Raw genomic sequence first — 22,199 nt, 5'->3', positions numbered from 1 at the left:
GCAGAACTCCGACATCAAGTGGTAAATTTTCGAAACTTCGGGCATTATAAAGTGGTGTAATGGAACTTCGGGCATCAGGTGGTGGTACGATAAAACTTTTGAGCATTAGGTTGTGGTTTCATAGAGCTTTGGGGGTCAGCTAGTGGTCCAACAGACCTCCGGTGTCAGGTGGTGGTCTGGAAAAACTCTAGTGTCAGGTGGTGGTCCAGTAAACTCCAAGCATCAGGTGGTGGTCTAGCGGAACACCGGGTGTCAGGTGGTGGTTAGTTAGAACTTTGGGCATTAGGTGGAGGTCTGATAGAACATTGGCATCAGGTGGTTATCCGGCAAAACTCTGAGTGTCAGGTGGTGATCCTACAAAATTACGAGCATCATTTTGTGGGCTAGTGAAACTCTGTTGGTGGTCAAGGAGGCAAGGAGGCAAGAGAGCAATCTTTAATCTCTCTTTTGTTTCCTAAGGCTTAGGGGGTCCCTTTTTAAGAGGAAGGAGGGGTCTATTTATAAATTTCCTAGAATGGAATGGCCCGTAAATAGGAGGAAGATCATAGGTAAATAAGGAGTGGTTTAGAAAGATGAACGATATTGAATCCCTTGATCCACTACACAAAAAATGACATTTTTTGGTGGCCATTGTCGTCGGAAAAATGGCCAAAATCTATCGTAAATTTGCATTTCTAGCAGATTTCTAGCAGAAATGATTTCGATGATAAAACATGCTTAAAAAAGGCCTTTCGGTAAAAAATAATTTGCCAAAAATATTTTTGGCATATTTTTAACAAATTTTTTGATAAAAAAAATTTCGACGGATTTTTTTTTTGTGCTAGAAGGTTAAGAAAAATTAAATACAAAATAAAAATAAATCTAATGCAATTCAACCTGAATAGCTCGCCTAGCCAACCCACTACTCCCACATTCTGCTCTATCCTAGCCAAGCCATCCGCAAAGGGCCTCAACGTGCAGATCGCCAGCCTAACCGCACCCACATAAGCCTCGCCCATGCGGATCACTAACCTAGTCACCCAAACTGAGCCGGCCTGCACAAAAAGTTTCGGCGGGGTTCGAACCCTGCCCCCTCCATGCGCACAAGCCTTTTGCTCCTTCTACCTGCTAAACATTAAACAAACACTACAACAAAATTACATATTACCGAAGGCCTTTTTTGATGAAAATTGATCATTTTTCGATGCTTTTAGAATTTATCGTCAGTTTTCAGACTGTAAATAATTATGGTGGCTATCCAGTGAAATAATGCTCCTAAAAAATATAAAAACTTTTTAAAAAAATTTGCTCTGTCTGAAGGAACTCCCGCACTGCCCGAAGCTTTGTTGCACTACCTGCCTGTCCGAAGACCCCGCCCGCACTGTCTGCCTGCCCGTAGTCCCACCCACCTTCCCGCGCTTCTCGTAGCCCCGGCCGTCACTACTTGCCTACCCGAAGCCCCGTCTGCTTTGCCTGAGCTCCTGCATCCCATGAGATTCGAACTCCAGTTGGTTAGAATTTTTTCAAACTCCCAACCAGATTGCTACATATAAAAATACATTTTAATTATCAGTTTTTTATGTCTAAACCATTTAATTATGCAAAATTTAAAACTTATATTAAATTTAGTCATCCATTTTATTATGAAAATAAAAAAATAAAAATTAATTAAAAAAATTAATAATTACTAATAAATTTAAAAATGTAAATTAATTAAAATAAAGTATTATAATAAAAAATTAATTAAAACAAATTATTAACTTAATAATTGATTAAACAAATTTTACAAATACTAATTACTTAAAATAAAATTTTAAATTAATTAAAAAATTATTTTAATTTAAATCTTTAAACTAAAAATAAGGAACAATAAATTATTTAATTATTTATTTTAATTTAACAATAAATTATTAAATTATTTAAATTAGTTTGCAAGTCGTTTGGTAATTCAAATTGTAATTTGAACCTTCCAACAATGCTTTGGGCCCTTGATTTGGACCCCATTGGGGGTTGGATTGAGTCGAATTTGGTATCGTTGGATTAGTATTTTTGAGATATTCAGTTCGACTATAAGTTACACCAGACTAGAGGGGGCTCGACAAATCCACGTCGACGATCCGGTGAATGAGCAAATCTCTATGAACTCCTTGGGAGAGGGATCACCACCTAAAATCCTTTAGGATACAGAAACTCAAAAAAAAGTAAAACTACTCAAATATTATGCATCTCAGTCTATACTTAATTACAAGCACTGCTACCTATTTATAGTCAAAGGTAGCAACCTATTAGGCTACACATAACATAAGCAGGAACTAATTCCTATGTAGCCATACAAACAACTAAAGGGAATTAAACTGTCCTGAAGTTAAACTGGATTTAATCAGCTCAGCTCTGGTGTTAATATGTTTTCCAAAATCAGAGTTCAGATGGTCCCAATTTTAATCTCAAAAGTTTCCAACTTGATTTTGCCTCGAGATTCGTTTCTAACGAAAATGTTTTTGATGATGTATCAAAAGTATTGGAGGCAAAGGGAGGTTACCTAATCTACGTGGTAGGGATGATTTTCCAAATCATATTTCATATTGCATGAAAGCTATATAATATAAGGACGGGAAAGCTTGCAATAATAAACCATCTGAGGACCTAGTGGCATTAATTGAGGATGATGGAGATAAGCGAGATGAAATTCTCAAAGCTAGCTAGTGGCAGAATATAACTATTTTCAGTAGTGTTTTTCTAACATCTTGTATCATTTATTGACTATTTTCATAAATTTGGTACCAGAATTGAGTCCTCCTCTGCTAGGGTTTGTGACGCTCAGGGTTTCTCTTTTCGCCATCTTTCTTGGGAGGGCTCTCTCTGCTAAGATGGACACTTCTTCTTTTGATTTCCCTCCGCTACCATCTTCCTCTGTACTTGGCCCGACTCCAGGGGGCCTTTCATATGCTGCCAATGTCTCAGCTCCTTCCTCCAGCCATTTTTTCGGTATCTTTCTACAGCCCAGCTCAAAAGCTTTCCTTCAAAGCAGATGATTTGTTTGAAGGGAAAACCATCTGGACATCAGCCTTGATTGGTTATTCATTAGGGCCCCGTCCTTACTACGAGAGATTACTTAAAGCCATGCAGAAGCTTTGGACTCTTAAAGGTTCCATGACTATTCTTTCCCTTGCTGATGGATTTTTCTTACTCAAGTTTTCCACTGCGGAAGATATGGAAATGGTTCTTGCGGGTGGCCCCTAGTTTTTGTTGGGAAAACCATTTATTTTGCAATGATGGTCTCCTAAATTCAAGCCAAAGTGTGATGAGGCAGCCCCGATTCCGATTTGGATCAAAATTGTACATTTTCCTCTTGTCCTCTGGACTCCCACTGAAATTTCCAAAATAGCGAGCTACATTGTCATTCCTATATATTTCGACAATCTCACTGCTAATTGTTCACGGTTGATGTATGCCAGGGTATGTGTTCTTATCTCTAAGGATTCTACTTTACCTGAAGAAATTCCTCTTGAAATTGAAGGTGAGGACTTAGTTTTAAAAGTTTTATATGATTGAAAGCCGGATAAATGTGAATTGCTGCGGCTCATTTATTCATCTGTTCTCTCTATGTCCCAAAAATTTGAATTCACAACCAGTCCTTCCTCCCCAACCTCCAAGAAACCGGGGTCGTAGCACCTCCAGACATCATTCTTATCGTCCCCATAGATCCCCTTCCATCTTACCTCCTCCCAAATCCAAAAACAATGATGACAAACCCCTTCCCTCCCCTGCTCTGTTATCCAATACGTCCTCTCTGGTTCAGCCCCAGGCTAATCAAACTGACCTTTTGGTCCAGTCACAGGCTACACAAACTATACTTTTGGTTCAGACCCAGGCTAATCAAACGAATGCCTCTCTGACATCTACTTCTAAAATTATCCCAATCCCGAATCTCAACTCACCTACTGAGGATTCTTCCTCTCCTAGGCGGCATGCTTCTCCTCGACCTTTGCTACCTCCCAAAATACCACTACTTAATAAGTTTTCCTCCTTGCAAAATGAAGATCATCATCTCCCTGAATCTAATAAATCCGTCTCTGAAACCGAATCAGCTTCTTACTCGGTTGCTGTTGATGATCCTGGTCAATCGAGCAAAACTGATAAGAGTCATCACAATACTAGATCCTCATCCGACAAAGTCAAAACTCCTAATAAGCTCAAACAGTCGAAAGGAAAGTCGGCCAAGATGGCCAAAGGTCAAAGTTCCTAATGTCTCTCCCAAAATTTGCTAGCTGGAATGTTCGGGGTTTTAATAACCCGAAAAAAGTTAGTTACTGCAAATCTATGATCAATTCTCATGATCTAAAATTGTTATGTATTTTGGAAGCTAAAATTTCTCCTTCCTCTTCTTTGGATCCATGGTTTTTACGTTCTCATCGCCTCTTTGAGAATGAAGGCAGCTGTAATAATTTTGGGGATTCTTCGTTGGGTAGGATTTGGATTAAGTGGGATACCTCGGTTTTCTTCTTTAATCCAATCTCCTCCTCCCCCCAATTTATACATGGTATTCTTAAGGTGGGATCTTTTCCCCCGATCTTCCTCTCTGTGATTTAAGCCTCCAATGTTGTGGAGGACCGGAAGCATCTCTGGGAGCCTCTTACTACCTCCTCTCCGCCTTTGGACCAACCTTGGGTCATTATGGGAGATTTCAACTGTTACAGGTATGGAACTGAAAAAGCTGGGGGCACCATGTCTTCCAATGGCAGATTGGGAGAACTTAATAGCATGATTTTTAATTGCGGAGTATAAGACTTATCCTCTACGGGTCTCTTTTTCACATGGTTCAACCAGAGGGTGGACAATCCTATCCACATCAAACTAGATAGAGTTTTGGTAAATAATGACCTTCTGGACTTTCTACCTACTGCCAACTACATTGTAGAACCTCATCTTGGCTCGGATCATTCACCTTTAATCTTCAACTCTACTCATGATAAGCCTTTATCTGTTAGATTTATGTTTAAAAATTATTGGATCAATATGGAGGGTTACTGGGATTGATGTTCTGGAGGCTTTTTCATCTAGATCACCTAGAAGTCTAATGGCTTCTTTTTATCATAGTTTACAGTGGCTTAAAAGGGCTTTCAAAAACAGAAATTGGGCTTCCTCTTCCTATCTTTCTAATGCTTTGTTAGAAATTAAAAACAAGCAACAACAATGTTTGGTGGAGCTTCAAGTCTATCCGCTAGATGTGGAGTTAAATCAAAATCTTAAGAGAATTAATGAAGAGCTGGCTTCTTTTCAAGCTAACTGGACTTCTTGGTTTGCACAAAGAGCTAAAGTTTTATGGCTTACTAAAGGGGAGGACGACCTTGGTTTTTTGTTTGCAAAAATTAGGAGTAGAAACAACAAAAATTGTATTAAGGAGATCGTTACTTCAGATGGTCATTTTACTTCTTTCAGTGACATTTCCAAAGCTATCATCAAGCACTTTGAGGGTTTGTTCAACTCAACTCATACTACTCTTGATTTACCTCTGAATATCCCTTAAGGTAACCTGGTGTATATCTGGCATTCAAACAATGATGAGCATGGACTATCTCTCCGAGCTACGGAGGGCCGTCTTGGCAACCTGGCTCATTTTTGTGGCTTCTTTTTGGCAGGCTGGAGGCACTGTGATGGCCAGTTTTGCTGGGATCTTCTTACAACTTCCTCAGGTTTTGTGGGCAACCGGTGCCACCGCTTGCTTCCGTTAGATTTAGACTTTGATTTCATATAATGAATGAGACAGCGCCCCCTTTCTAAGTCTTCAGATTACTTTTTCCATCTTTTGTCTTAGCGATAGTCTTTGTGTATTTTTTGTTAGATTTGTTTTCTTTTTCAACAGTAATTTGAACTTTCATTTTTAATATATGGGATTTTGCCCCGGGTTTACCCAAAAAAAACTATTTTCATAAATTTTAAAATTCAAAAATTTTAAGATATTAGAGGACTTATAAAAATTTTTATTTAAAAAATTATGATTTGAAATCATAAATATTATAGTATTTAAGTTTTATTATTTAATAAAATTCTTTTATATATAAACTTTCATACTCATTTTGTTCTCCTCCATGTGATTAACTTTTGGAGAAATTTTTTTTTTTTTTTTTTTTGACATTTATGCCATTTAAGGCAAACTCGCATACAGAAAGACTCGAACTCAAGACCTCTTGGTTGGATGCCTAAGCTCTCAACCAACAGGCCAAGGTGAGTTGTGTGTCTTTTGGAGAAAGTTAATAATGAGAAGCCATAGAGCCACGGTAGTTCACCGGGATAGTTGAGAATTTTATATATAATTTTTATTTTGATTATATAAAACTAAATGATATAAATTTCTCCCATCAGCATAACTTAAACTATTAATTTCTTAAAACCAATTTTAATCATGATTATTTTCTACTTATTTATCTTGTTCTTCGTTTTTTTTGTTCAATTTCAACTGATTTGTAGTGGCATTTTACTATATTTTATTTTTTAAATTACTTGTTTTAATTAGCTTCGCAACTTTTTTTTTTCTTTTTTCATGGAAAACGTTTCAGAGTCCAATTTTGATTTGAATTGAAGCATTGGGTTATACTCCACATAGCTTTCACGCTAAAATCATTTTTATGATCATTAAGCACTTACTATTAAGTATTCATTCCATGTAGTGATGAATCAATTTATATTTTATTCATCGCTTAAATCATGCAATTCATTGTATGTGAAAGTTTTAACATTTTGTTTTTAATTATCAATTTTATAGCAAATATATTAAACAATTTTTTAATCTGCGCATTAAAATGAAAAAATTCACTCAATTTAAATGTAATAAAAAATATGCATTATTTGATTATTTATTTAAATTGTTACAGATTCCAAGAATAAAATATATAGTTTTTATAAGTGAGAGGTTGAGTTGGTTGAAAATGTTTTAAAACTCCATTACTAAGAATCAAATCACACACAGGTTTTATTTGGGATTTTTTTTTTTTTTTTTTAAATAGTTGTTGAGTATTAAAATTTTTTGAAAACATAAAAAAATTGGCCAAAAGCTATCTCAAACAAAGGCTAGAAAGGAGAAACTGCACAATCGGAACATATTTCATTCTTTATAAAAAAAAAAAATAGTAAAGAGAAGAGATTGTGCTTTTTCCCTATAGAAATAAATGTCACAAGACACATTTGAAAGTTCCAAATGATTTCTCTCATGAATATGGAGAATATGTGTTTATATAATGAATACAAAAGCTACGTATTATAATCGTATATCTTCAATGTTGGCGATAAAATGAGTCCAGACGCAAGGAATGTTCTCCTCATGAAGGAAGTAGACAGAAATGGGGTAGAGAAAGTAGAAGCAAAAGGCTGAGCACTGACTACGTGCACTATAAATAATTCTTCTTATAGAAACAGAGATGCTATATATAACACTAATGCAATAATGATACAGAGCAGGAAAGTTATGAAACTTATTTATATTAGCTAAAGTCATCATCCTTTTTCAAGTAGCTGGATTAAATCTTTAAAAATGAGGGTGTCATATGAATATAAGATTGCAACAGGATTGTGTTGTAAGGTTGTGTAGGCAAATGTAGGTGATCTTGTGTGGGTGTTTAAGAAGCTTTTCTAAATTTTATTGCATTAAAACATGATGATATGGGGAAGAGGAAAGCTTGCAATAGTAAAGCTTTTGAGAACTTAGTGGCATAGACCAATGAATGATGCAAATAAGAAATGGTAGCCTCAAAGCAAGCTCTACGTTACGATGAATTATTCTTTGTGGACATCGGACAGGGAGAACCGTTTGGTTTTTTTTTTTTTTTTTTTGTGAATAATAAAATCGCAGTTCACTGTACTGTCACAGTTCATGCTGCGCTTTTACCGTTCATAGAGACAAAATCGGACGGTTTTTCCCGTCCGATGTCTGCACAGAATAATCTCTCCTAGGTTGCAATGCAAAAGGCATTAACAAGATCTATATAGGTGGCTTCTACCTATAATGATTTAATTTTGATATATCAAAATTTGCATGTTTTTCTACCTATAAAAATTGTTGCTACAAATTAATGTTTATGATGGATTAGCATTATTTACTGAAAGCCTCGCAGGAAAACTTTTTTGGCTAATAATAATAATAATAATAATAATAATAATAATAATAATAATAATAATAATAATAATAATAATAATAATAATAATAATAATAATAATAATAATAATAAATGAATTAAATTTAAAGAAAAGATTGACCCCATAACTATATCATTAATTATTGTCGTCATCAAATTTGGACAAAAAAATAATGTATTTCCACCAACCTCACTGGGCCATCTACTTCAATTAATTTAACGTCTAATGGAAATATCTTCAAATTTTTTTCCTTTTAATTTTGAGCAAGAATTTAATCACCACTCTCAATTGGCCACCATCATTATTTTCTACTATAGGTGACATTAGCCGATCACGATCTTTGCCACCATTACTAGTCACCCACTATCATTACCCACCATTAGCACCACACTAATCATATATGACTGACACTTACACTTAGACCCTCACCGCCACCATAAAAATAAAAATATCTTTTTAATATATCTAATTTGTTTTATTTGAAATTATAATATAAAAGATAAAATCATAAATAATAATAATAATAATTGAGCATTACTCGATCTCATGCTATTATAAATTCTGAGCACTATCAGTTCATTTAGCCATCAAAATCTTCTCTAAGAATCTCTTCCTTTCTAACTAGAGAGACTTTAATGGAGGCCCTTCCTCTACCTATGAAAGATGCTCGCCAATTTGGAGATTTCCACCCAACTATTTGGGGAGATTATTTCGTCAACTATTCACCATTAGAATCAAAGATGAGTCTGGTAATTATTTAAGTTATTAATATTTATCCTCTTCAAAGAAGGATATGTTATTCTCATCATCAAAAGCCATTTACAGATATTATAAATTTGTTGTCAAGAGTAGGAAATCTATAGTTCTGTGGCAATTTGGGTTTGCTTTTATTTTTTAATTTAATTGATTATAATTTGATGTTAAATAAAATAAAGTTGACATCTTTAAAATATATTATTTTAAATTTATTAAAAATTGAATAAGTTAGTTTATACAATAGTGGTGATGGTCGTTTATTAAAAAATAATATGCTTATTTTTAAAATAAATATAAAACTTTTAAAAATTAAGAGTGTGTTTAGGATCATTTTATTTTTTATTCTTAAAAGACATATTTGTGTAGTATATCTATATATTCTTACTTTTTTTAAATTAGTAGGTTAATACTTTGAAACATGAGTTGATATCGAGGAGCCAAAAGCTACTGACCATTTGTCAAAATCTTTTTTAAACTGCATTGAAAATAAATTAAGTAATTTATAAATATTTTGTTCATCCCTACTTCTTATAACTAAATAACTTCTTTAACTATTATTAAAGTAGTACTTTTCTATTTTCTAACATAAAAATACAGGAAGAACAAAAACAAAGGAATGAAGGGCTCCAAATTGAGATAAGGAAAATTCTCAATGATGCCATTGATCCATTGCAATCACTTGAACTTATTGACTCAATTCAACGTCTTGGAGTAGCATATCATTTTGAAAAGGAAATCAATGACATATTATGCAGAGTTCATAAGATCAACATTGATGATTGTGATCTATATGCAATTGCACTTCATTTTCGACTATTAAGACAACAAAGATATCACATAACTTCTGGTATGTAAGATTATAATATCTTAAAGCCAAAAGCTGCAATTAAAGTAAATACAAATCATTTATGTTTGAACATCTTGCAGATGTATTCAATAGGTTTTTGGATGATAATGGAGATTTCCAGGATTGTTTAAGCAACAATGTGAAAGCTTTATTAAGCTTATATGAAGCTGCTTATCTTGGATTTCCTGATGAAGATATACTAGAGAAAGCTAAATTTTTTTCGAGGATTCAGTTAAAGTCATTAATATGCAAGATGGATCCATCTTTAGTTTTGATGGTGAGAAATTCTTTAGAAATACCATTGGTGAGAAGAATTGATCGGCTCAAGGCTCAAAATTTTATAGAAATATATGACAAATACAGATTGTGTGATCAAAAGCTGCTTGATTTTGCTAAATTTGATTTCAATATATTGCAAACTATTCATCAAGAAGAGGTTCGAATCATAACAGAGTAAGTTTGTCTTTATTATTTTAGAATTTATTTGTGATTAAGATAGTAGTAATTGATATCCTACAAAATTTCTCTTTCATGTGGATTCAGGTGGTGGAAAGAGTTAGGCTTCTCCAAACACTTACCATTTTTGCGTGATCGAATAGTAGAATCCTACTTTTGGATGCTCGCAACTTACTCTGAACCCTGCTATTCACATGGTAGAGTGATTATGTCAAAGGTGATGCCCCTCGTTGTGGCAACTGACGATATTTATGATGCTTATGGGACACTGGAAGAACTTGAATTATTCACCAGTGTAATAGAAAGGTAAAGAAAATTAACATTGTAATATATAAATGAATTCAATACTTTTTTATGCTAAAATTTTAATTTACAGGTGGGATCTTGATAGAGTTAGTATGTTGCCAGAATATATGCAACAATTCTTCCTTGTACTTTACAATACTTTCAAGGATATTGAAGATGAGCTAGCTCCCCAACAGAATTCTTTTCGAGTCCATTACCTTAAAGATGAGGTAGTAAATTTAGAAAGAGTTACAATACGAAACTTTTTCTTGCATTTTAAAATCATGATTGATAGTTTTTATTTATCATAAAATGAGGCCTTTAACTAACCTGGTTAGGAGAGTAGATGTATTAGATTTTGAATGTAATAAGAAAGGTAGAAGTTGAACTAAAACAATTTGGTTAGAAAATATTAGAAACAGTCTTTCTTTACTTGATTTAAATGAGAATTTTACTCTAAACATGACACAATAGAGCAAAAGGATTCTTGTAGTCGACACCACGTAGTGAGATAAAGGCTTGATGTTGTTGAACTAAAACAATGACTTTAACCAACAAATAAATTTCTAGTATTTCATTTTATAATGAAACATATTGTTATCATATTACTTTTGTTTTTATTGTTCATTTGAATTTCAGTTCAAGCGAATGGCTCGTGCATACCTTCAAGAATCAAAATGGGCAAGCGCCAAGTATGTTCCTAAGCTTGAGGAACATCTGAGAGTAACACTTATTACAGCTGGCTACTCATTAATCACTTGTGCTTCATATCTTGGAATGAAGGAAGTGATCTCAAAGGATACTTATGAATGGGTTACCAGCCTTCCTAAAATACTCAAATCTATCAATATAGTTGGGAGGCTTATGAATGATATTGGTTCATATCAAGTAAGTTATACACACTCAATAAGTACGTATTTCATCTATTATAGTTATACATTATATTAAAAAAAAAAAGATAATTTCAATTGTACCATGAAATAAAGAAAATACAATGAACTTCTAAAATATGTTTTTGAACTATGTGGCATTTTAGGAAATAAATTAGAACATGAAATCTTAAACTAATTTTAGTTTAGGATATAGATTTTATTTTTTCGAACTATGTGACCTTTTATTGAATTGAAAGAGGCTACCTTTAGTTTTTGAAGAAAATATCTAAAAGAACCATAGATCATCTTTTTTACAAGATTGAAAGCATTACCTAGAAAAATTAAAATAATTGTCTTGCTATTTAAAACTATATGTTTTTTATACCTTAAATTCAATTAATATGATACTCCAACATGGTATATTCCCAGTATTTAAATAATAATGTATTGCATATTTTATAGTATTTATCAAGATTATCATAGTTAAATATTACTATTGTAGATTAAATACATCATATATATATATATATATATATATATATATATATATACATAGAGAGATAGAGAGAGAGAGAGAGAGATTGACACCATTAGTAATATTTTTAAAATGTATGACTAAAAGTTAAAATTCTCACATTTTTTTCTTAAAGAATCCACTAGGTATTCATTTTGCTCATAGAATGCACTTATCAGTATTCTCATTTTAAGTGAACTTTCAGAATGAACAAAAAAGGAATCATGTTGCTTCATCAATTCAATGTTATGCCAAAGAGCATGGTTGCTCTGAGATGGAAGCATGCAAGAAGCTTAAAGAAATGGTGGAAGACCATTGGAAAATTATAAATAGAGAATTCATGTCAACGGATTACATCCCATTATCATTGATTAAGCCAGTCTTAAACTTGATATGCTTCACTGATTTTGTCTACAAGGACACAACTGATATTTATACCGACTCATCAGAGTTCATGAAAGAAACTATCGCTAAAGTGCTCATTGAACCAGTTTTGGTTTTTAGGAAAGATTGAGATTTTTCTTATTTTGTGGGGAATTTTCAACTCTATGTTTGAATAATATTGCATGTGTAATGTTCGAATCATGCTTATATCTCTAAGCTACATAAATGCTTATTAGTGTGAACCTTTTAAATTATGATTATAAAATCCAATAAGATTTTAAATCTTTGTCAAAGAATATGTTTGATTTCACAAGATACACTGAGATAAAATGTTCTTAGTAGCATATTTTAATTAATGGTTTAGAAGAAACCATATATTAATTTTAAGATTTTTTTTAGTGCGTAGTACCTTGTATGAAAATAGAATAATTGATAATCCTAATTAGTTGTTTGAATAGCCATAGAAAAAAGTGTTCTAAATAGATCATTTACATTGAATAAAAAATAATAAGAGGTTACATTGCCTAAGCATTATGACCATTAAATCTTTTGTTAAACTTTCTCATTACTTTGAAATGAAAAATAAACTAATTACATTAGAAAGTTCATAAAGTTGACATGGATGATAATGATCTACGCATAAGTGTGCTTCAATTTCAACCATTAAGACAACTATTTGTCAGAAAAATTGTGTTTAATTTTGTAGTGCCAACCTAGAATTATGATGAATCATAAAATAACATTAAAATATATTAAGAAACAATGAAAAGTTCAAGAATATTATGTTGTTGAGGATTGATCAAAAAAATGATAGATCTTGGTTCAAATACACTAATTATTAATCTCATGTTCATCTCCAAAGCATAGGCTTATGGGTAACCAATTGTTATTTTTACACTAATATAGTTTTTAATAATTAATAATAGGTTATACCTAAAGCCTCATAATTCTTATTAACCTCCCATTTGTATGAGAGCATGCAAAAATCTACATTGGTCAACATCCTCCCTGAAATATTAAAAGAAGCTCAAAAAAATATCTTCCACTAATAGCTCATTGAACAACTTGAAGGTTTGTAGGAGTCGTTTTCTCTTTCAAATTAATCTGCATGATATTACTTTTTAAAATTTTTATCTAAAGGAGATAGAAATTCAGTCAAATATACTTGTGGTCAAATCAATTTTCATTACAAAATATTAAGCCTATTGCTACAAACCAATCACCTGATATTTTTATACTTAACTACATGATATGGAACTATTGAAAATTTAAGTAAATTCCATGAGCAACCTCAAGACCAATGCTAGCAACAATATTCCTTTACATATATATATATATATATATATAAGAAATAAATATGTACTTTCATAAGGAATTACTCCATAACCTTCTAAATTCATAAAGCTGGCATTCCATGTGTAATTCAAACGCAAAATTGATCTAGAAATGTAGACTTAGCTATGATGACATGAGAACTGCACTGAGTTCACATAGCCACACATATTATCATAAATAGGAGAAACATCAAAATTACATTTGTTAAACATTGAAATTATTTATGTTAATTATCTTGAGGCACATTTTTTAAAAACTAAGTTATGGAGAGTTTAGTCCCCATAGCTTAAATAAAGTGGCAAAAACTCAATCCCTATAGTAATTTTAACTAATTGGAATATTGATAATTGAAAGTTTGTTAGGGATGTTAAGCCCTTATGAACTAGTCCAGGGCTAACTAAGAGGGGCGGGGGGTGAATTGGTATTTTAAAAAATTTCTTAATCAAAACACAAACTCAAACCAAATCAAAATTCACCACAAAGAAAGTCAAAGTGCAAAAATTAAATGCGAAAAAGGTAGTAAATAAAGAACATATAAATTTATAGTGGTTCGGTCAATTTGACCTACGTCCACACCTCGGAGGCGCCCTCAGAGTATTGCACTAAACTCAGTGTTTCTCCTTTTGCCCCCATAGCAAGGCGGAGAAGCCTGTATAAACCTCCTTTTCACTGACACCGGTGAGGTAGAGAACCCGACTCCTTTTACTTCCTTCTGAAGTAGGCAGAGAACCCAACTCCTTTCGCTTCCTCTTGAAGCAGACAAAGAACCTCGATTAATTAATGAAGTAGACCTCTCTTGAAACCCCAAGGAACCAGGGATGATGACCGAAGAAGAAGACTTGGATCCTTGCTTGGAGCAACCTTTGTGAAACCCCTCACAAACTGCCCCTCACAAGATCCTCTCTCTCTCCCCCTTACTCTCTCTCTCTCCTCTTGGCTCTCTCAGGTCAAGACATCAGCAAAAGATCCACTCTTGGGTAAAATAAGAGGTCTTATATAGAAGAGCTTCGGAATAACTCTTAATTGCAATAAATGAACATTATCATCAAGGATGATATAAATATCATCTAGTACGATCAATATAAATTTAGCTCAATTAGCTAGGATGATTTAGGATAATCAGAAGGAATTTTGTTCATATCGACCAGGATGATAGTATATTTTCCTATACAATTAGTTTAATTTGTCGAATATCATTCAGACCATTGCCCTGGATGGGAGTTTGGATGATGAAAAAGTAACTTGATTGTCCAGGATGATCTCACGATTGTCTGGGATGATTAGTTCAAAATATTATAGATTGTCCAGAAAATTGACCTAAATGGATGTCTAGACAATGAAATATCAACTTGATGTTTGGGCCAATATCAAGATTGTTCGGGATAATTAGTTCAAAACATCACAGATTGTCCAGAATATTGCCCTAAATGGAACCAGACAGATGTTTGATAGTGTAGGAAGAATTAAGGTTTATTAACGGATCATTCTGGAGGATCATGCGATTATCCAGGATAATGTGATCGAGCAATCAAACCTTGATTTCTTCCCTTAAATTACCAGATTAATTGAGACATAATTATGCTGTATCATCCAGGATGATGTCCTAGATGATGTACAAAAATGAAATATGCATAAACAGATATGGCGACTAATTCTTTCTGATTTGAGCCTATCATCCAGGATGATGATAACATCATCTAGGATGATATGCTTAATAACCGTTACCTTAACCAGGATGCCCTAATTAGGGTTTTTATTTTTAATCGATCATCCAAGATAATGTTTGGATCGTCCAAGATGATGTGATCAAAAATAGAAAACTCTAAAACACTCAAAATGTTTCCCTCGAGTGTGTGTGTGTATGGTTACTTAGCATGAGGAATCACATCATTTACAATTGTCTCAAAAAAAGGTAAAAGACACAAAACATAAATTACAGGCTGACTTAGTCCTAATCTATCCAAACTTAAGCTAACTTGATTTGTAATTTAATATGGTGGACCTAAAATATTAGTAGGCATGCAGTCGTAGAGAAATAGAAATATTTGCTATTATAGAAATCAAATTCTTTGAAATCAAATTCATAATAATATACCCTTTTGTGATGATGGAAAACAAAAAAAAAACAATTAAAGTAGCTCAAAGTTAATCAAATGAATAAAAAGTGTGTGAACAAGAAATTCAAATTTTACTAAGGAATAATACAGTACAACTAACCAACATATAAAAAATAGTACAAACTAGAATAGTACAACTACTCCCCCTTTCGACATCACAAAAAAGAGGATGGATAAAGAAAAGAAACAAATAAAAAAACCTACCAAATAGGAGTAAACTATATCAAGGAAAAAATAACATCACGAAAGTAAACTAAACGAAGGATTGCCTCTTATCATTTGAAGAAAGAGGTGGTGGTGGTGGCGGTTGAAAGAAATTGGAAAGAGTGGAAAACTGCTCTCTAGACCAGGCCATATCCTAGTCATGCTGTCGCTGCTGGTGAGCCACGTAGGAATCAACCTAAGCAATATCCTCTGCATGCTGCTACTCCTGTGTAGCAACGTAGGACTATAACCATGCTTCCCGCTGGTTGAATTGCTCTACAAGCTGATCAAGCAAAGTGTGTTGGTGAAGTGGAGCAGGTGTAGGAATAGATGTAGGAGCTGCCTCCTCCTTAGCTCCCACAGCTTCTCGTGCCTTGGGTGGAGAGGAGTACTATGAAGAACATAGAAGGAGTTGTTTGAGTAAAAGGAAAAATAAAAGTTTCAAGGGGCAGCATATTGGAGGTTATATTTGAATTCTAGGACATAGGCTATGATATGTCCTAAGGCAAGATTGGACTTCCTCATATATCATAGATCTCTATTGCTTGTCAGATGCTCAACGTATAAAAAAATCAGATCAATTGCATTAAATTCATGTTGGGCCATGATATAGAAATTAGTGATCGAAAGGAGTAGAGTGATAGGAACGCGATTACCAGCTTTTGGAAGAATAGAAGTACGAAGGACATGTTGGATTGTCCTAGCATATTTGAGTAAGATGTTATACTCTCCAACGTGATAGAGGAATTGGTTTTCCTCAGAAAGTGATTGGCTAAAGCCTAATCATAGTCAGGATCTTGAGACAAGATATGAAACTTATCTCCAGTGGTAAATAACTATAGGAGCTCTTAATAGTCTTGATATATGATTTCGACAGGATGTCTATTCACATAAGACTACAGAGTAGTGAAAGAGGAATTGATGTGAAGGCTAGTAAGGAATTCAAACAGTAACTCTAAATTGAATGGGATGGTAAGTTTAAGGATAAAAGTGGGAGAAGTGAGAGAAAATAAGTCAAGAACATTATAGGAAAGGATGTGAGGTTTGACAGTTCAGGATAAAGTGATCCCGACGATCTTGTATCATTGATAGACGGATGGATCGACCGCCTCAGAGAAATGAGGGTCAAGATTGGCCCTTGAGGAGCTTCCATAAGGCATGTATGAGCGTTTTCCACCAGCCATGATTAAGAAAATAGAGGAATAGGTAGTGCGACTAAGAAAGTAGAATGCTTGGGTGAGAAAAACCATTTGAGACTCTTGATTTTTAAAGAAGCAGACCGATCATCCAAGATGATCACAAAATAATCCAGGATGAGATATAATAATTGCATCTGAGATAGTTTGTAAAAAAGGTGGTAATATCATCCAGGTCGATCAGATATCATCCGGGATGATAAGACATAGACGATCATCCCGAGGAGTCATTCCAGATGACCGTTGAAAAAGAAGATCGATCGGGACGATTAGGTGGATTGTCCAAGATAATCAGCAATAATTAATCATATCGGTCGAATGAAAGTTGTGTAACAAACATGCCATGTAGATCATCTAGGATGAACATGTGTATTATCTAGGATGATCACCAATAATTAATTAGAGAAAGAGAAGATCGTCCAGGATGATAAGGATCATCTAAGAAGATCACAAATAATTGAAGCAAAAGATGATCAGATCATCTAGGATGATAATTAATCATCCATGATGATTAAAAGTAGAGTAGTCAAATCAACCGTTTGATGGAAAAATAAGAGTGGATTGAACATATCATCCAGGATGATATAAGTATCGTCCGTGATAATGTGACAAAAATTTTAAAGTCAGAAGATGGATGGAGATGATCAAAGAAGGGTCAAAAACAAAAAAAATCAATTGTAAAAGATAAAAATAAAATATGAAAAAGACACAAAATATCAAAAGGAATGAAAAACTAAGTTTTTTTTTAATCAAAGCCTAAATATGATAAATTCTCCATGTGATTGAATTAAAAATTTATAAGAATCAATGAGTTAACATCGTCAAAATTAGAGAAATGTTAGAACAACTGATCTTGTTAGCCCTATCTCAAACTTCTCCCAGGGAAAACCATCTTTTGAAAATAAATTAAAGATCTAAATCATAAAAATTAATTGGATAAGAAAAAGAGATCCATTTAAAACTTGGTTCCAAGAAAATATTTTATAGAATAATATATGAAAGTAATTAGTCACGATTATGAACTCCAAAATCAAGTGTTTAAAAAGTATTAAGTGACACATGAATTCTTCTAAGATTTAAAATTTTGAAAGAGAAGAAAGTTTTCTTCTGGTGGGCCCATTTTATGCCTCTAGTCAATTGATTGGCGCACTTTATACCTCTTTTGATTTTTGATACACTTTATGTATCTTTCTCAATTTGGCATCATTGGCCATTTTTTTATTATTTTCTAGCAACATGAATTCCTTTTTTTTTAAAACTCATAAATAATTATCGTTGTGAGTATATCTTCCAGATATTAGAGAATAAAAACTCACTCTCTAGTATAAGGAAGAATAGATCATAAAATATAATCAAAATTATATGATAAATATAAGAACAAGATTTCAAAAAATCTAAAGGTAATATAAAGACTTTAAACATTAAATATATAAGATAGATTACTGTAGCAAGACTAAAAAGATCTCAATCGCAAAGTCTAGTTTTTAATTTTAGATAAAATTTTGTGTAAAAAAGAAAATTACATCACTAAAAGAAGTTAGAGGAAGGAAGACAATCAACGATGTTTCTCCTTTTAACTGATTTAGGGATGTCAAACATTGACTATAATTTTTCAAAAATAAAAATAAGACATAAGATATTAATTCAACAGTGATCAAAAGAAAAATAAAACATATGAAGGAAATTAAAACAACAGAAGTGAATCACATGAAAAATAGAAAAAATAAACAAAGAAAAACTACAAAAAGAAAAATAATAAATAATAGATAAAATTAAAAAATTAGTAAGAATCAAGTTCATACATTTATGTCAAACAAACATAATTTAGACATTAAAATGTTGAATGTGTTGAAGGCCAATGGTTTCGTAAAGATATCAGCCAGTTGATTCTTAGTCGTCACATGATATAACTCAATGTCTCCCTTGGTTAAATGGTCTCTAATAAAGTGATGCGTTATATCAATGTGCTTGGTCCTTGAATATTGGATAGGATTTTTAGAAATACAAATGTCACTAGTACTATCACAAAGGATTAAAATTGTGCCTACAGTTAATCCCAAATCCAAAATTTGCTGCTTCAACCAAAGGACTTGGGCCACATAACTCCCTAAGGAAATATACTCAACTTCAGTAGTGGAAAGTGCAACAGAGTTTTGCTTTCTACTAAACTAGGATACTGAAGACTATCCTATGAATTAGCAAGTTCCAGAAGTACTCTTTCTATCCACCCGACATCCTACAAAATCTAAATCAGAATATCCAATAATTTCAAAAGAGATGTTGTGCCTAGGATATTAGATTCCTAAGTTTTGGGTCTCTAAGAGATATCTAAGAATTCTCTTAACTGTAGTCAGGTGGGATTCCTTAGGATCAGCTTTAAATCTAGCACAGAGATAAATACTAAATATTATATCCGGTTGACTAGTAATCAAGTAAAGTAAAGATCTAATCATTCCTCTGTACTTCTTTTGATCAACAGATTTTCTATTCAGGTCTTTATCCAAGTAAACACTGGAGATCATGGGAGTATTAATTCACTTAGCTTTATCCATTTCAAATTTCTTCATGATATCTTTTATGTACTTTAATTAATTTAGAAAGGTTCCATCATCTAATTATTTAATACTAAACCCTAAAAAGTAGGATAACTCTCCCATCATACTCATATCAAATTTCTTACTCATTATTTTAGAAAAATCATCACATAGCCTTTTATCACAAGATCCAAAAAGCATATCATTGACATAGATCTAAATAATGAGTAATTCATCTCCTATTTTCCTCAAAAATAGGGTGGTGTTTATGCTCCCCTTAACAAACTCTTGCTCTAGTAAGAATGTGCTAAGCTTCTCTGGGTGCCTGTTTTAATCTGTATAAGGCTTTCTTTAATTTGTAGACATGATTTGGAAATTAAGAACTCTTAAAACCTGAGGGTTGCTCTATAAACACATCCTCTTTTATTACCCTATTTAAAAAGGCACTCTTAACATCCATTTAGAAAAGCTTAAATCCCTAAAAATAGGCAAAGGCTAGTAGCACTCTAATGGCTTCCGGACAAAGGTCTCCTCAAAATCAATCCTTCTATTTGATTGTACTCCTTAGCCACCAATCTCGTCTTATTCCTAACCACCACACTAGAATTATTCATCTTATTCTTAAAGACTCATTTGGCCAACTACACTTTGTCCCTTTAATCCTACAAGCTCCCAAACATCATTCCTAACAAATTGATTTAATTTCTCTTGCATGGCTAAGACCCAAAACTCATCAGATAGGGCTTGATTGATGTTGATGGGTTCGATCATTGAGATAAAGGCAGAGTGGTTCACTTCCTTCCTAAGTCCATGCCTAGTTCTAACACCTTCAGAAGGGCCTCCTATGATCACTTCTTTAGGATGGCTCGAATAATATCTTCAATCTCTAGGTAAGGTGTGTAGGTTTAACTCTTTCCTCTAGATTTGCATTTTCTACTCCTTGGGTAATCTCACCTACTCCTTCAGTGTTTTGGGGCTCTACCCTCTTCTCCAAATTTTGAACTCCTTAGCTAGTCTCTCCAAAATCATCTTTATCCTCAACTATAGACTTCTTAGGATCAGATTCATCAAACACTACATGAGCAGTCTCCTCCACCATTAATGTCCTTTTATTAAACACCCTAAAGAATTTACCCACACTTGAATATCCTAAGAACACTCCTTCATCAGATTATGGGTCAAATTTTCATAAGTGTGACTTCCCATTATTAAGAATGAAAACTTTACAGCCAATGACATGGAAATGGGAAAGGTTGGGTTCACAAGGTGTCTTGTGAAGTTTGGCTCTAACATTCATCCTATTCAACACATAACAAGCTATGTTTACCGCTTCAACCTAAAAGTATTTTGGAAGTGAATACTTAGTAAGCATGGCTCTAGCAACTTCAACTAAGGTCCGATTCTTCCTTTCAACTACACCATTCTATTGAAAGGTCTTAGGAGATGAGAAGTTGTGACTAATCCCCTTATTCTCATAAAAATTTTCAAATCTTTCATTTTTAAACTCTCTCCTATGGTCACTATGGATGGTTAAGATCTCACAACCTAGTTTTTTTTGAATTTAAGTGAAAAAGGATCTAAACTCATCAAAAGACTCATTCTTATGTGATAGAAATCTAATCCAAGTAAACCTTGAGTAGTCATTGATAATCACAAAACCATAGACTTCCCCCCTAATTTGGTAGTACTAATGGGTCCAAACAAGTCCATATGAAGGAATTCTAAAGGTCTAGAGGTGCTAATGTCTCTAATGGAGTGGAAAGAAGATTGGACTTGTTTCCCTAGTTGGTAGGCATCACAAAGGTGGTCTTCGGTGAACTTAAGATTGGGGACACCTTTAACTAGGTCCTTTTGGGTCACTCTCCTAAGGGTTTTCATATTAGCATGACATAACCTCCTGTGCAACAACAATGAATCATCAGTAGCAATTTTTAAGCAAAATAAAGTAGCACATTTAATTTTATTTAAGACAAGCATGTAAATATTATTGATCCGCTTTTCCTATGAAATAGTGTTGTTATTTAAGCTTATAATACAAGTATTTCATAAGAATATGATGAAGCCCTTATCGCAAAGCTGACTGATGCTGAGAAGTTATGTATCAATCCATCTACAAGAAAAATATTTTCAATAAAAAGGTTCTTGTAGTTTTCGATTATACCTGCGCACACCACTTTCTTGGTGGTGTTGTCTCCATGAGTAACTTACCTCCAGCTCTGGCCTCTAGTGAAACGAATTGGTTAGCATCTCCAGTCATGTATTATAAGTATCTACTGTCTAGGTACCACATGCTCTCACGAGGCCTTTTTTGAGAGCACATCTACAAAGTCATCAAACATAAGATTTAGGAAGCCAAATAAGTGTGGGCCTATGTAAATAAGAATGCAATACATATATGTTATGCTGTGAATCATATAATTTGGATATTCACTCCTAATGTGTACTATAGTGAATAGTGCAAGTGTGTGAAATGTGTCCTAACATGCCACATGAAAAATATCTAACACTAGGAAAAAGATTTTAATCTACTTGGGTGGTGATGCTTCCTTTTAAATTTATATGATGCATGCAATGTTGGTTTGTTATTTTT

General features: G+C 33.4%; 1 protein-coding gene across 1 annotated transcript; it reads left to right on the top strand.

Annotated features, from left to right (window-relative positions):
* The first annotated feature begins 5,546 nt into the window (after positions 1–5,546).
* Positions 5,547–12,353, top strand: LOC110098584 (alpha-humulene synthase-like). Its single transcript, XM_028698063.1, has 7 exons — positions 5,547–5,672; positions 9,463–9,712; positions 9,793–10,165; positions 10,256–10,474; positions 10,545–10,683; positions 11,093–11,341; positions 12,045–12,353. The coding sequence occupies exons 1-7, from the start codon at positions 5,547–5,549 to the stop codon at positions 12,351–12,353; spliced, it is 1,665 nt and encodes a 554-aa protein (XP_028553896.1).
* Positions 12,354–22,199: the final 9,846 nt, after the last annotated feature.

The sequence above is a fragment of the Dendrobium catenatum genome, unplaced genomic scaffold (genome assembly GCF_001605985.2).
Source record: "Dendrobium catenatum unplaced genomic scaffold, ASM160598v2 fragScaff_scaffold_1038, whole genome shotgun sequence".
Taxonomy (NCBI): domain Eukaryota; kingdom Viridiplantae; phylum Streptophyta; class Magnoliopsida; order Asparagales; family Orchidaceae; genus Dendrobium; species Dendrobium catenatum.
This window is presented reverse-complemented; position numbering and strand designations above follow the sequence as displayed.